Source organism: Pogoniulus pusillus, chromosome 23 (assembly GCF_015220805.1).
Source record: "Pogoniulus pusillus isolate bPogPus1 chromosome 23, bPogPus1.pri, whole genome shotgun sequence".
Classification (NCBI taxonomy): domain Eukaryota; kingdom Metazoa; phylum Chordata; class Aves; order Piciformes; family Lybiidae; genus Pogoniulus; species Pogoniulus pusillus.
Genome location: NC_087286.1, coordinates 1,125,787 through 1,141,390, shown reverse-complemented (window position 1 = coordinate 1,141,390; position 15,604 = coordinate 1,125,787). Strand labels below are relative to the sequence as shown.

General features: G+C 51.9%; 1 protein-coding gene across 2 annotated transcripts in view; it reads right to left on the bottom strand.

The window, feature by feature from the left end:
- The window catches only part of ATP2C1 (ATPase secretory pathway Ca2+ transporting 1), a 49,802-nt gene that overhangs the window by 10,123 nt on the left and 24,075 nt on the right, over positions 1 to 15,604 (bottom strand). For both annotated transcript variants that reach the window (XM_064162302.1, XM_064162303.1), the window contains 12 exons: positions 13,712 to 13,787; positions 13,090 to 13,156; positions 11,999 to 12,123; positions 10,960 to 11,057; positions 9,637 to 9,732; positions 9,457 to 9,546; positions 8,452 to 8,556; positions 7,044 to 7,200; positions 5,124 to 5,294; positions 3,643 to 3,740; positions 2,112 to 2,162; positions 1,219 to 1,385 (listed from right to left, as the gene is read on the bottom strand). In XM_064162302.1, coding sequence (XP_064018372.1) covers positions 1,219 to 1,385; positions 2,112 to 2,162; positions 3,643 to 3,740; positions 5,124 to 5,294; positions 7,044 to 7,200; positions 8,452 to 8,556; positions 9,457 to 9,546; positions 9,637 to 9,732; positions 10,960 to 11,057; positions 11,999 to 12,123; positions 13,090 to 13,156; positions 13,712 to 13,787 — 1,301 coding nt within the window. The remainder of the gene's footprint in view (positions 1 to 1,218; positions 1,386 to 2,111; positions 2,163 to 3,642; positions 3,741 to 5,123; positions 5,295 to 7,043; positions 7,201 to 8,451; positions 8,557 to 9,456; positions 9,547 to 9,636; positions 9,733 to 10,959; positions 11,058 to 11,998; positions 12,124 to 13,089; positions 13,157 to 13,711; positions 13,788 to 15,604) is intronic.

Here is a 15,604-nt window from a genome sequence, read left to right as displayed (position 1 = left end):
TGAGAGTCCCAGAGCCCTGGCACAGGCTGCCCAGAGAGGTTGTGCAGTCTCCTTCTGTGGAGCCTTCCCAGCCCTGTCTGGATGTGCTCCTGTGTGACCTGTGCTGGATTCTCTGGCACTGCTCTGGCAGAGGATTGGACTGGAAGCTCTCCAGAGGTCCCTTCCAGCCCCTAACATCCTGTAAGCCTGCGACCCCCTTTGTAACTTTCAAGCTGACAGAGGCTGGGGAAGGCTGGAGAACTAGGGAGGCTCATCATTCTTTTCCTGCTAGTGCTCACCACTCTTCACTCTCCTTTTGAGAACCTGAGGTTGCAGTAGTGACTAAAGCATTCCAGCAAAAGCCTCCTGGAGCCCCAGTGAAGCACTCTCCCCAGACTGCCTTCCTGTGGGCTGAGTGTCTCCAAAACAGCACCTTAGAGGCTTTTAACTCCCAGGTCACCCCCTCCTGAGGTACCACTATAACCTTGGCAGATCTCCTTACACTGTACTCCTGCTTCCCAAGAGTTGTGCCACACTTTGAGACAAGCTCAAGTGTTGTGAGACTGCAGCAACTCATAGAAAGCCAAGGCTGATCTCAGCTGGGAGAGCAGCAGCTCACACCAAGGCAGGCTCAGCTCTGCTCTCCTTAAGGAGCAAGACAAGAGCTGGTTACCAGGAGGCAGCAGCTTCTCACCCACAACATTTCAGTGGCTCATGCTCTGAAATACCTCAGGGCAGGATTGAAAACAAAGGCAGCACTGTGTATTTTCTTTTAACAAAAAGAATGTTCTGCCTTCTTTCATCTAAGATTTATGCTTCTGAAGCAAAAATTGCCACAACTGACAGCTGCCAGCCTCACAAGTTCACCTCAGCTATGCTTCCAAGTATCCTACTACTCTAATTCTACTCAGAGAAGCAGGAACAGGCTAGTTTGCACAACCTCCTGTTACTGACACCTGATTTATGTCTAAGATCAGAGAAGCAAAAGGTTTAAATAAGTTCTTGTATGAACATCCATAAAAAGGCAAAAATGCTAAGATGCCCCTTCCACCAGTACGTCCCCTGCTCCTTTTCAAGAGTCTCCCACACCTAATGGCCATCAAGGGAACTGCCCTGACTGGCTGGAGAACTCTCCAAGAGCTGCTACGCTGCCAAGGGTGGGGAGTTTCTTTGGCTGCTAACACAAGCAACCCTCATTAAACCCAGAGAGCTCAAGGGATGCACAGAAATGCCACCTACATTATTGTCTGGAAATCATCATCCACCAGGATCATATCTGCTGCCTCTTTACAAACATCAGTTCCAGTCTGTCCCATGGCTACACCAATATCTGCAGCCTTCAGAGCAACAGCATCGTTTACTCCATCTCCTGTCATAGCCACTACTGCACCGTTGTTCTGCAGGGACTGAAGAGAGGAAGAGAGCTAATGTCAAGGAATTCATCCTATAACAGATGGATACAAAGGTGATAATTCCACACACCCCTCCAATTTCTTGTACTTTCACTGTAAAATCCTTCTCCAACATGCAGCTCTTTGTATAGCAGTGAATTGTGACACAGGGTTTTAGGTTCAGCTTCAGTGCATCCATTCAGGCAGCCTCAATTTGAAAGCTGAGGTATATCAGAGCTGCCCTTCAAGAGAAAGCATCCCATATTTGTATTTTAACAGTACCACCCTCTCAAAATTCCCAATACATCCCAACTGCCTCAGGGGTTGACTTCTTTCTCCTTGTTGCTTCTGTGATTACTGCAGTTGTGGCACTGCGTATGTCCACCTCTGCTGTTACCTTCTGAACGGAACCACCACCACATGCACTGCTTGACATTCCTGCCCCTTGATCTTCTTCTGGCAGTGTCACAAACAATTCTTGCAGGTTTCTAGGCAATTCAGTTGCAACATGACACAAAATCTACATCAACCTCCCCGAAGCTGCCTAGGCAGGAGGCAGTGCGATGCTGCCTCCCAGCAGCTGCCCGTCCCTTGTGGGCACTATGCATCTTTCTCGGGAACACTCTGCAGTCCACTTCCCTTCCAAGCCAAATTCATGTCTGATCTCATCTGGACCCACTGAAGCAAGCTGTAACTGAAGGGAAGGCAGCACAAGCAGCAGCCCCAGCAGCTGGGACGTACCTTTATGATTTTCAGCTTATGGCGGGGGCTGGCTCTGTAGAAGACTGCAACCTGTTAAAAGCACAATGAAGGAGCAGTGAGAACTTGAGAAGTGCAAAGAGTTGCACTGGATGCTCTAAAGCTAGAGGAGAAAAAAACACACTAGGAGTGGCCAGTTCTACTCTTGTTAGCTCTACAGCTGAAGCATCAGCCAGCTGTGCTTTCAATGGAGTGATATCATTCATTCCAGCATGCCCTGGGGAATGAAGTTGGTGCTGCTTATTTCAGGATGGAAAGGACAATTTAAAAACCTTCTGAAATGACAAAGCAACCTGCTGCTGGCCCTGCTGCCCCACCTCACACAGGTGGTTGCCATGCTGCCCCCACAATTCATGTCCTCTGCCACAGTCAGCACTAGTGGCAAGGAGCTGGGGATGCTGCAGTGTTCCCTGTCTGTGGGGCAGATCATGAAGAGCTAAGCAATGAAGGCTCCAGATTAGAAGAAATGAAGAATGCTCAGACTCTTTGTGCCTCTGGTCTTCTCTGCAGAGTGAAATTTGAGCACATGGAATTCAGCTTTCCATAGATGCCACACATGGCATCCCCAGCTGGTTTTGCAGAGGCTGGCTGAGGAGTCAGACTTCTCAGCAGCCCCTTCAGGCTGTCCTGGGTGACTCTGCTGATTTGACTCTTAACTAAATGCCTATCAAAGCAGGACTCAGTTCAAACACCCACAAAGTAGACTTGTAGCTGTTTCAGCCCTTATTACCAAGTGTACTGGGTTTGGCTGAGCTGGGGGTCGTTCTCCCCAAGTAAAGCAGAAAGCACTATTTGGGACCCCAGGTTTGCTTTGGTAAGTCACCAGAGCAAGACCCCAAGCTGATGTGCACATTTCTTGGTTGCAAATAGTGGCTTGGGCTTGCTCTCCTCAGACTCAAGCATGCTGCAGCCTAGTTCTGCAGTCCCTCACAAACAGAGCAGCATGCTGATGCCTAAATTCTGCAAGACAGCCAAGCCTGAGCTGCATTTGCTTATGGCTTTGACAGCAGCTAACATTTATTTAATAACTAAAAAGCACTGAGCAATAGACCCTTTCAAACTTCTCAACCTGTGACCTCAGCTCCATTAAAAATCACTGAAGAAGCAGACAGCTGCCCTAAGGAATTGCACAAGGAGGGGCTGTCTGCACACACAGACAGCAAGCTTAGAGCTGGGAGCTGAGCGCTGCAGGAAATCAAATGATCTAACACCACAAAAAGGTGACAGTGCTCACTGAAAGGGGATAAAATGAAGCTTCCATTGGAAGGTAAAAGCCAAACTGACTCATTAAATCAGACAAAAGTAGTAAACTCACTAAGCTGAAAGAAAGGGATTTTCACATGGCTTTGTGTCAAAGCAAAAGATCTTTGTCTGATCTGGGCTGTGCACTAAAAGCCTCTGGCAATTTACTGGCTCACCTGTTTCTATTAGAACCATGTTGCTTGCATCTCTGCTTTAGCTTCCCACAGGGAAAAAAAGGCATTTCTCAATACAGAATTCCATCAAAACAAACCTTTGGTGTAATTTGGGAAAGCTGCTGAATATCCAGATCATCTATTTCCTCTCCAGAGATTGCCTGGGAATTTTTGGCATACAGGCCCAGGCGACTAGCTGGAAATAAAGGACATGCAGGTTACTAAAACCCATCTCAGCCTTTCCAAGCACTAAGCACCCAAGCTTAGCTCTTTTCTAAACCTACTGCTGCCTGCAGAACTTCAGACCTTAACACCTGGCTGGGGCAGTGTGCTGGAGGACATGCCCCAAAGCCTGATCTCAGCAGGTACTTCCCTACATCATTTGGGTTTGAAGGTGTCAGGTGCTGCATCAGCTCCATGCCTCAGTCATACAGAGTCACAGAATGGGTTAGGTTGGAAGGGACCTCAAAGCTCAGCCAGTTCCAACCCCCTGCCATAGGCAGGGACACCTCCCACTAGAACAGGTCACCCAAGGCCTCATCCAACCTGGCCTTGAACACCTCCAGGGAGGTAGTGATCTTTGATTCTGTGCTCCACAACCTCCCTGGGCAACCTGTGCCAGCATCTCACCACCCTCACTGCAAAGAACTCCTTCCTAACAGCCAGCTTCAACTTCCCCTCTGCCAGTTGAAACCCATTCCTTCTCCTTCTCTCATGACAAGTCCTTATCAATAGTCCCTCCCCAGCCTTCCTGTAGCCTCCTTCAGATCCTGGAAGGCCACTCCAAGGTGGCCTTCTCTTCTCCAGGCTGCAGAGCCCCAACTTTCTTAGCCTGTCCTCATAGCAGAGCTGCTGCAGCCTCTGAGCATCTTCTGAAGATTTTGCAGTTCAAAAATACAGGACAGAAAATGAAGAATGAGATGGGGGAGACAGTATGGAACCCAAAGTGTCCCTTCAAACTGAAGTGTTGGCTTTGGGGGCTTTTATTGACACAGGCTCACAGGATGTCAGGGGTTGGAAGGGACACAAGGAGCTCATCCAGCCCAACCCCCCTGCCACAGCAGGGCCATACAATCCAGCTCAGGTCACACAGCAACACATCCAGACAGGCCTGGGAAGGCTCCAGAGGAGACTCCACAACCTCTCTGGGCAGCCTGTGCCAGTGCTCTGGGACCCTTAGAGGAAAGAAGTTTCCCCTTGTGTTGAGCTGGAACCTCCTGTGCTGCAGCTTCCATCCACTGCTCCTTGTCCTATCCCAGGGAGCAGTGAGCAGAGCCTGTCCCCCCCTCCTGACCCCCTGCCCTCAGATAGTTATAAATATTTATTAGATCCCCTCTCAGTCTTCTCTTCTCCAGACTAAGCAGCCCCAGGGCCCTCAGCCTCTCCTCACCAGGCAGTGCTCCAGTCCCCTACTCATCCTCACAGCCCTCCCTTGGACTCTCTCCAGCAGATCCCTGTGCCTCTTCAGCTTCATAAACTCCCGATTCCACTGTGCCATGCTCACAAAGACCTAACTGCCACACTTCCCATCAAGGAGCTGAGCACAAGAGAGACAAGCAAGGCAGTGGAGTGTCCATACCAATGGCAACTGCAGTCTCCTGGGAGTCCCCAGTAATCATTTTGATTGCGACCCCCGAGGTGATCAGTGTGGTAACAGCTTCCTTGACACCAGTGCGTGGAGGGTCGATGATTCCCACCAGCCCCAGGAAGCTCAGTTGCCCCAGCTCAGGGCCAGAGGCTAAGGCCAGCACTTGTAGGAGACAAAGGCAAAAAAAAACACTCAAGTTAAGATTGGAAATGAGCATTTACATCAGCACCCACAACTGCTTTGAACTAGGAGCTCAGCACCAAGCAAAGGAGGGCAGCTGCAGTTTTCTGTTTCCAGAGCTTGGCAGCAGGCCTGGCACCCTGAGCACTCACAACAGCCTGCTACCAGCACAGGCTTCCTCTCCTCCTCAGCACACACAGGCAGCCCAGGCTGGGAAGTGTTTGCCCTGGCTGTTCTCAGGTGCAGGTGACACTCTCACTGGGTGGGAGTAGAGCGGCAGCTGGCCCTGGGGATCCTCAGGTGGCCTCTCATGCAAGAGGATGAAAGGGAGGCATGCCTCATGCAGGGTTACTGCCTCTGAGAAGCACTTCAGTACTTGTCAAATACTGTCTGGAGTGTCTCTCTCCACAGAACCTTACCCAATGCCACCAGGGTTGGATGGGGAAAGCAAATTCGCTTTTTTCAACACTACCCTGAATGCTTTCATTTGAGGCTGGCCTGAGGCAGAAACAAAGCCTGACTGAAGAGAACAGCTCCCACAGGCACCACTGCCAGCACAACCTCTCACTGCCAGTCATTTGCATCCTAGGCACTCCCTGGGCCAAGCTGGCCCTGCCTTCACAAACCCTGCTCTCTCTACAGCAGCCAAAGAAAGGCAGCCAAGCACACAGTCACTATAGCTGGACAAGCCCTCTGAGACCATCCAGTCCAGCCATCAACCCAGCACCACCAAGGCCACTGAACCACGTCCCCACATGCCACAGCCACAGGTTTCCTGAACGCCTCCAGGGATGGGGACTCCACCACCTGCCTGGGCAGCCTCTGCCAATCCCTGACCACTCTTAAAGACTTTTTTCCTCATCTCCAACCTAACCCTCCCCTGGCACAATTCCAAGACATTCCATCACCTGAGACTAGGCAGCAGAGCCCAACCCTCACCTCACTGCAACCCTCTTTCAGGGAGATGTAGAGAGCAGTGAGGTCTCTCCTCAGCCTCCTCTCCTCCAGACTAAACAACCCTAAGTTTCCTCAGCTGCTCCCTCCCAGCCCTGTTCTCCAGACCCTTTGTTGCTCTTCTCTGGGCCTGCTCTAGGCCCTCAATGTCCTTCTTGCAGTGAGTGGCTCAAAACTGAACCCAGTACTGTGGCCTCAGCAGTCCTGAGTACAGGGGGGAGTCACTTCCCTGTCTTGCTGGCCACACTGTTGCTGATCCAGGCCAGGACCCCACTGGCCTCCCTGTCCACCTGGGCACACACTGGCCCATCTCCAGCCGAGTGTAAAGCCTGCCCACAGCCACCTTCTATCAGTCACCCTGGGAAAATATGTTTTGCTCTATGTAAGTCTGCCCAGCTTCTTACCTTGCTAGGTAACCACAATGGCATCTTCTGACCTGCAGGCAGACTCAAGGGTGCAAGAAGCCAAAGAAATAAACCAGTGAGCACATTCACACCTGAAACAATCCCTCCTGGGTAGCACTGGAGTGTCCAGTTATGGTCCCATGCAAGAGATGAGACCCCAGCAGTGCCTTTGTGCTTTACCCACATGCACAGGCCCCAGAAAACTGTATCTAGTTCTCCAGTCCCTCATTGCCAAGGAAAACTGACCAACACAGTGGCACTCACTGAACAAAAAGCCATTCCCGGTGCTTTTAGCTGATTCTGAGAGGTTTCTTTAAAACAATTGGTGCCATTTGACACAAACTGCTATTTTGAGAGACCGAAACAGCCTTACCCCTAAGTCCTGCAGAGCCCATTGAAGTCTTCTCTTGCTGGTACTGCTCCCTCTGCTGCTGCCCAAGAGGTAGGGTCTGCCCCTTACAGTGATATGATGAACAGTACCTAATGACTTGTTCGTAAGCACCTTTCATAAAGCACACTTCGGGTTTGTCCTAGAAGAAGAAAGCAATGTGGTGTGCAGGTGTGGTGTGTGCCAGCTGCTGGCACAGCCTCACAGCACCCACAGCCCAGGGCCGCTGCTGGCACCACCTCAGCACAACTTGCTGCTCACACTCAGCTCTGTGCTCAGCTCTGTGCTGCTGCTGCACAGAACCGCAGAGTGGCAGAGGCTGGAAGGGACCTCCAGAGAGCATCCAGGCCACCCCTGTTGCCAGAGCAGCATCACCCAGAGCAGGGCACACAGGAACACATCCAGCTGGACCTGGAAAGTCTGCAGAGAAGGAGACTCCACAGCCTCTCTGGGCAGCCTGCTCCAGGCCTCCAGCACCCTCACACCAAACAAGTTTCTCCTCATACCAAGGTGGTACCTTCTGAGTTCCAGTTTGTATCCACTGCTCCTTGTCTTATTACTGTGTGGCACTGAAAAGAGCTTGTCCCCCTGCAGCTGACAGCCACCCCTCAGACATTGCTAGACACTGATCAGGTCCCCTCTCAGCCTTCTCTTCTCCAGACTGCACAGCCCCAGGGCTCTCAGTCTCTTTTCGTAGCAGAGATGCTCTGCACAAGCAAAGTGTAGCTTGAAGCTCAAATTGGAACAGGAGAGGCTTCCTGCTCCACTTGCTGCTGCCAGTTTCTGGGCTTGGGTACTGGGTTGGCTGCGGGTTGGGGGCTGTTTTGTGGCTGACTTCTGCTGCTGCTTCTGCCTTTGCTTTGCTGGCAAACGCCTCCCACAGCCGGGGCTGCCGCCGGGAAGTAGTTCGGGAGCAGTACATGGGATTACTTCCATTAAACTCCTGATCTCACCTCAGGGCTTTGTGTATTCTTTTCCCTCCCTCCTGATCTGTGTGTGGGGCTTGCTGGTGAGGTTGGCTGCAAACAGGACCACTTCTAGACCTGAACACCTGCTCCTTTCACCCTGGCTATGCAGGGTACATTCCAAAGTGGCTATGTCCAATGTGCCAACTTTACAGTCACTCTCTCATCTCAGCAGACATCACACACATTAGACAGGTCACAGTCCATAGACTGAAGCAGGTCATGTTAAGGACAGAAATTAAACCTACACAGAGCATTTATAGGTATTAGCTCATCATCTGACCAGCTGCACAGCTCCTGAAGCATCCCCTGCATCCCGTACTGTGCACTGCCACCAGGCTGCCCTCACTTGGATACTCAGGATGCTAGCCAAGGCAGACAAGCACCCTGCAGAATCAGCACGCAAGGGAACAGCCCCTGCAGCTCACCTGCTGTGTCCTGTGAACACACTTAACAGCCATCCATTTTTGCTCTGAGCTGAAGGGATACTCAGCCTTCCTTATGTAGTCTTCCTGGAGTCCATCCAAACCCATCTGCAGACAAGAGAAGTCCATCACCAGGCTCCTGTCAAACAGCTCTGCCGTTTGCTGACTGGCTGAGACATCTCAGCAATCACCACTTAGTTCAACGCCACCTTCACCTCCAAAGTGCTTCTTTGAGAACACTCTCCCAGTTTGGACAAACTTCTGACCAGCTCCAACTGAGAGAACCTCAAAGCTTCTCTCAGGCTTCAGCAGAAGTCAGCTCAGTGACCACCAAATCCCACCTCCGACCCAAGCATCTTGGAACACTGCAGGTTATGACCAAAGCCGAGCCTGGCAACGAGCAGCAGTGCAGCTCTTGCTTTGCCAAAACACCTGTACTGCTCCAATGGCTTTTTTAGGTCTTCTAGGGAATTTCTCTGCTAGGAGAGCCTACAGAATTGTAACACAGCTCTGGTGAAGTCTGCAGTAAGCTGGTCACTGTTTTTAAGTGTGAATGACCCAACCTGAAATTACTTCAGTGACCAGAACCATCTAAACACTTAATGTGAAACTAACCACAAAGACTGCAGACAAAATGCATTTCACTGCCATGCTGCCCTCCCCCACTCACTGCACCTCACGTCCCACACCCCACCCTTCAGCAAGTCCAAGAGAAAATGCTGACTGAAGAAGGTGCTGAAGCAGCAGTCTGCTGTAAGCCATTCTTAGTGCTCACAGATAGCCACCACTCCTTCACTACTTCCCTTTCCAGCAACAGATGTGCTCTGCTGAGAGCTGAGAAAGACAGCAGGACCAATCACAACAGGTGGTTGGTAAAGAGGAAGTACTGAGACCACACAGAGGGCAGTAAAACTTACTTCAGTTCTACACCATTTTCCCTCATCTTTCAGAGTGGTCAAAGACTTCTCCACACCTGCACAAACCTGAAAGGCAGCACCAGGTACACACCTTCATGGCGAGCGCGATCAGAGCCCCTTCAGTTGGCTTCCCCATCAAGGTGTTGTTCCTGATCACAGCATCATTGCATACACAGCCAGCCTAGGAGGTGAGGAGGGGGAGAAGGCAGAAGATAAAGTCGATGCCACACAAAGCTCTCGTGCTGCTCACTGATCTGTGCCAGGATCTTACCTCCACGATCTTGCTGATGGATGGGTTGTTATAGCCATGAATCACTTCTCCATCCAGCAGCACTTCTCCAAACCTGTTATAGCCTACTCCAGTAACCTGCAAGACAAACAGCCAAAGGCAGCATGGAATGTGGTGGCCACCAGGGGCAAGAAATGCTTTCAGCTCAGCTTTTTACTGCAAACTACAGAACATTTCTGAAAGGCCCTTCACAATGACTGAGTTCTCAGTGGGAATAGATTCTCCCACCCAGATTCTAATGCAGCAGGCAGCAGATAAGGAATAAAAGTGCTGAGGGCAAAAGAGCTATTAGAGAATCATTTCTTTAATGCCATTTTACATGCACTGCATGTTCTTCCCTGCTACTACTGCACACACTGCATGTCCTTCCCTGCCACTATTGCAGACTCAGAGCACATCCAGTTGGCAGAGCCCTCCAGGCTCACCCAGCCCAAGCCTCCCCCCAGCACTGCAGCCTCAGCACTAAGCCATGGCCCCAAGCACAGCTCCACAGGCTGCTGCAACACCTCCAGGCTGCAGCACTGCAGCACTGCCCTGGGCAGACACTGCCAATGCTTGAGAAGCCTTCCAGGGCAGAAAGATTCCCTAAGGTGCAGCCTGAGCCTGCCCTGCCTGGGCAGCTTGGAACCATTTCCTCTGCTCCTGGCCCTTGGCAGCAAGCAGCAGAGGCTGCCCCCTGCTCACTGCCCCCTCCCTGCAGGCAGCTGCAGAGAGCAATGAGCTCTGCCCTCAGGCTGCTCTGCTCCAGCCTGCACCCCCCCAGCTCCCTCAGCCCCTGCTCAGCCCCAGCTGCTCCAGGCCCTTCTCCAGCCTGGCTGCCCTGCTCTGGACACGCTGCAGCCCCTCAGTGTCCTTCCTGCAGCCAGGGGCCCAGAGCTGAGCACAGCACTCGAGCTGTGGCCTGCCCAGTGCTGAGCACAGGGGCATGATCCCCTCCAGGCCCTGCTGCCCACCCTGCCAGGGAGCCAAGGCAGATGCCAGTGGCTGTCTTGGCCACCTGGGCACTGCTGCCTCATGTTCAATCACTGCCAACCAACACTCCCAGGGTCCTCTCCCGGCTGCAGCTTCCCAACCACACATGCCCAGGTCTGGAGCTCCCCATGGGGTGGCTGTTGCCCAGATGCAGAACCTGGAATGCAGCACATGTTCCTTCCTTACCAAATGCAGTGCATGTTCTTTCCTTACCCTACCACACCTGCTTGCTTGCTGCTCTTCCAAATGCATGCTTCACCTGCAGTATCTTCCAGCATGTCTCAGCTGATACAAAGGAAAAGGGAACCATTTTCAGTGTCCCCACAGCCCTACCTCAGCATGCTGCCCATCTGCAGTGACAATCTGAGTCACAGTCATCTCGTTCTTGGTCAGAGTTCCAGTTTTATCTGAACAGATCACGTTGCAGCAACCTGGAACAATCAATTTGCACAAGTACTGAAGACAAACAAATCTCTAGAAATCCTGCAGCTCTTTTGTGAAAAGCCAAAAGCAGAAACAGACAACTTTGAACAATCATGAACAGCTATGTAAGGCTCTTCATAAGTTTGACCAATAAATCACAAAGGAAAACTAAACCCCAAAATTCACCACTTGTCTGAAACCATACAATCATGAAACTATTGTGATTGGAGAAGACCTCCCAGACAACCATCAACTCAACACCATCATGGCCATCAAGCCACGTCCCCAGGTGCCATGGCACTTGAACACCTCCAGCAATGGGTACTGCACCACCTCCCTGGGCAGCCTGTGCCAATCCCTGATCACTCTTGTAGCAAAGACATTGCTCCTCCTCGCCCAACTACCTCTCCCCTGGACAATTTCAGCCCATTTCCTCTCTTCCTATCACCTGATACTAGAGAGAAGAGACCAAACCCCTCCTCACTGCCCCCTCCCCGCAGGCAGCTGCAGAGAGCAATGAGCTCTGCCCTCAGGCTGCTCTGCTCCAGCCTGCACCCCCCCAGCTCCCTCAGCCCCTGCTCAGCCCCAGCTGCTCCAGGCCCTTCTCCAGCCTGGCTGCCCTGCTCTGGACACGCTGCAGCCCCTCAGTGTCCTTCCTGCAGCCAGGGGTCCAGAGCTGAGCACAGCACTCGAGCTGTGGCCTGCCCAGTGCTGAGCACAGGGGCATGATCCCCTCCTGGCCCTGCTGCCCACCCTGCTCCTGAGCCAGGCCAGGATGCCAGTGGCTGTCTTGGCCACCACTGCTGGCTCACTGAACTGCCAACCAGCACCCCCCAGGACCCTCTCCAAGCTGCAGCTTTCCAAGCACACATCCCCAGGTCTGGAGCTTGCTGTGGTCATCAATATTTGTGCCCATCTGTATCAGAGCACTGCCCCAGATCAGTCCTACCCAACGTCTCCACAATTGGCAGCTTTTTCACAATTGCTCTTTTCTTCACCATCCTCATCACACCCAGGGCCAGGGTCACTGTCACCACGATTGGGAGTCCTTCAGGGATTGCAGCCACAGCCAAGCTGTAATGAAAGTGAACAGCTCTTGTCTGGGGGTATCCCAAACCAGCACACCCACCATGCCCTCACCCCCAGAGCACTGCTGCAGCAGCAGTCTGGTCACTGAGGTTGGAGGGGACAAGCAGCAGCTGTTGTGTGCTTCCAGCTGCACTCCAGGCACTGCAGGGTACACACTGCAGGCAGCAACATATTGCAGGCTTGGGCATTTCTACTCTTATGACTACGTATGAAGAACAGTGAGGGAGGTGGAGAAATCAATTGTACATCTGGTTTGCACTAATGAACCCTGCACAACGCAGCCCTGCTTGTGAAGAGTAAGTGTAGGCAGCACTGACCAGCACTGGGAAATGGCACTGCTTCAACAGACCCCTCAACCACAGCTCTCACTGCCTGATCACCACGTGGCAGCAAGGCAAGAGCAGGAATGACATGGAAGGTAAAGAATGGTATCACAATAGCTCATCACACAGTGCTCAGTGCCAAAGACATCACAGTAACTCATCACACAGTGCTCACTGTTAATGATACTACAATCAACTCATTACACAATGCTCAGAGGTACAGTTCCTGGTGGTTTTTTTTGGTCCCTCTCCTCCCCACAATGGAGTAAATGTCCAAAGTGTGACCCAGTCATTTACAGACAGCTCTGCCTTGTGCACTGCCTGTGGCATCAGCAACTCAGCAGCTTTTCTGAGAGTGCAGAGTGAGATCAGCTCAGATCAGGGCTATTCCCAGCAGTCAACAGCCTGGCATCAACACATTGGATAAGGAGGTAAACCACAGAACACAAGGCCTGTAGTACCCTCAGTTCTGTCTGATGCCATGCACAGGAGGTAAACCACAGAACACAAGGCCTGTAGTACCCTCAGTTCTGTCTGATGCCATGCACAGGAGGCTGTGCAAGGATGCTGTAACAGGCATCATTAACTTCCAGACACTTGCTGCAATGCTTAAGCTCCAGACTCTTACCTCACCCCAATTGTGAACATATCAAGGATGTGCTTGCCCTGCAGCCAGCCAACCAGCATAATGACACCTGGAAAGCAAACAGGCTCAGGGTAAGTACAAAGCCAATACCTACTGCAGCCTCACAGAGCACAGCCAGCCACAGCCAAGCTCAGCACTGCACTAACCACAGAAACCTCCCACTCCTTGCACGGGCAAAACATGGCTCCGGTGGTGTGGCACAAGTGAAGTCTTCTGCCAGCCAAGCTGCCCAACTGTACCAACAGCTTCAGCTTCAAAAGAAGCATTCAGAGGGCACAGAGAAGCTAGAGAAGCCTGTGCTTGCAGGAGGAAGCAAGGGAACACCTACCCTGAAAGCTGTGCCACACGAGGAACCTCCAGTGATCAGTGGCATGGACTCCAAGGGACCAAAGGAGAAGCCAAATGTGGACTCACTGGTGCCACCCTGCCACCCATTGACTCAGTGGTGCCACTCTGCCACACGTGCCTTCATGGGTGGCACCCTGTCACCTCGCTGGTGCCACCCTGCTGCCCCCAGTCCCTTACGAAGAGAACAACAACAATCCTCCTGCCTTCCAAGCCCACCTGGCAGCTGCAGCTACAGCTTTTACAGAACTGCTCTTACCTATGATGCCAAAGGAGTACAAGGAGAGCTGTTTTCCCAGGAGATCCATGCTCTTCTGCAGAGGGGTCTTTGGAGCCTTGAGGAATGGTAAACATGCAGCAGGTTAAAACCCATTCACTGTATCAGCCCTTACTTCAGAGGGGCAAATTTCAAGGCCCTGTCAGTGAGTACTTAGCTTCCACATGTGAAACCAGACCACAGGCTTCATTCCTGTGTGGAACTCCAGAAGACAGAAGAACACTTCACTGAAATGTTTATTAGTAGCATTTCTGGGAGCTTGGTGATGTCTCTTGAACTTGGCTCTCTGCTGGAGAGAGTCCAAGGGAGGGCTACAACGATGCTCAAGGGACAGCAGCACTGCCTGAGGAGGAGAGGCTGAGAGCCCTGGGGCTGCTTAGTCTGCAGAGGAGAAGGCTGAGAGGGGATCTGAGCAATGTCTGTCAAGAGCTGAGGGCTGGGGGTCAGCAAGGAAGGCACGGGGACAGCCTCTGCTCACTTGTGCCCTGCCACAGGACAAGGGGCAAGGGATGGAAGCTGTAGCACAGGTAGTTGCACCTCAGCATGAGGGAGAACTTCTTGACTGTGAGGGTGCCAGAGCCCTGGCACAGGCTGCCCAGAGAGGTTGTGCAGTCTCCTCTGGAGCCTTTCTAGCCCTGTCTGGATATGTTCCTGTGTGACCTGTGCTGGATTCTCTGGTCCTGTCCTGGAAGGGGGACTGGAAGCTCTCCAGAGGTCCTTTCCAGCCCCTACCATCCTGCACATCTAATTCAAAAAGTCCTATCAGAGACTTTATTACAAAACCAGAGCAGTGCTAAGTGCACAGGCACTGTGCTTCTCCCTGCTTGGCGGGAAGAATAAAGCAAACATTTCAAGACAGAGGCATTAGAGCCCTGGCAGCTGAACTGTATTTCAAAAGGAGTTTGTTAATCACCTCCAGAAAATCCATTTTAGCCAAACCAAGGAAATACTTAGGCAATCTTGTGCCAAGCCAAAAAAAAACCAGTGAAGTATAAAAAGGAGACAGAGACACAGAGCAAAAGCTTTTGTTTGAACCAGATCAAACCAACCCAAGCACTGTGGATTCTTACACAGTTTGGGGTTTTCAGCAGCAGCCTATGGCACAGTATACTACAGACAGGGTGGCCAAAACCCAAATCATTTCTGCTCAACAGGTTTGTCCCTGTGGGGTCTCCTTCTCTGAAGCCTTTCCAGCCCTGTCTGGATGTGTTGCTGTGTGACCTGAGCTAGACTGTATGGTCCTGCTCTGGCAGGAGGGCTGGAGTCGACAATCTCCTTGGGTCCCCTCCAACCTCTGACATCCTGAGCCTGGAACAGAGTGCGCACCCTGAGGAGAAAGCTGTCCTCGGGCTGGATTCACTCTTACCTCTGGAACTATTCAGATTAGTCGACTGCAATATAAACATGCAAAGTGACCCCTAGGGGCTCTGCTGTGTCAGAACACTGGTGGTGTGGAATGGCCACCCCCAGGGCTCTTTGTCTTCATCACTTTTTTCACTAGAAGAGCTGATGACATTAAAGCAGATGCCCCTTTAGTGACTGGACGCAGTGCTGGCTTTAGAGGAGTGAGGCTCTACAGCTAAGGGCTCCTCCTGTGCTCCCAGCTGATGCACTCAGTGCCCTCAGTCAGCCTCTTTGGGCAGATTTCAGACCTGTAACTATTTGGGCAAACAAGCAGGATGCCTGCGACCTCCTGGCAGCTGGAGAGCAATGGTCTCCTCCTGATCCCACACTGGGCAGAGAAGGAGCTGGAAGGCCCCAGCCACACAAAGCACTCAAGAGCCTGAATTGCCATGTGGGTCAGGGTACTGCAATGAAGAGTTGTGGGAGTTGGATGGACGAGAGACAAAGGAAGGCCACAGAAGGGCAAGGTGG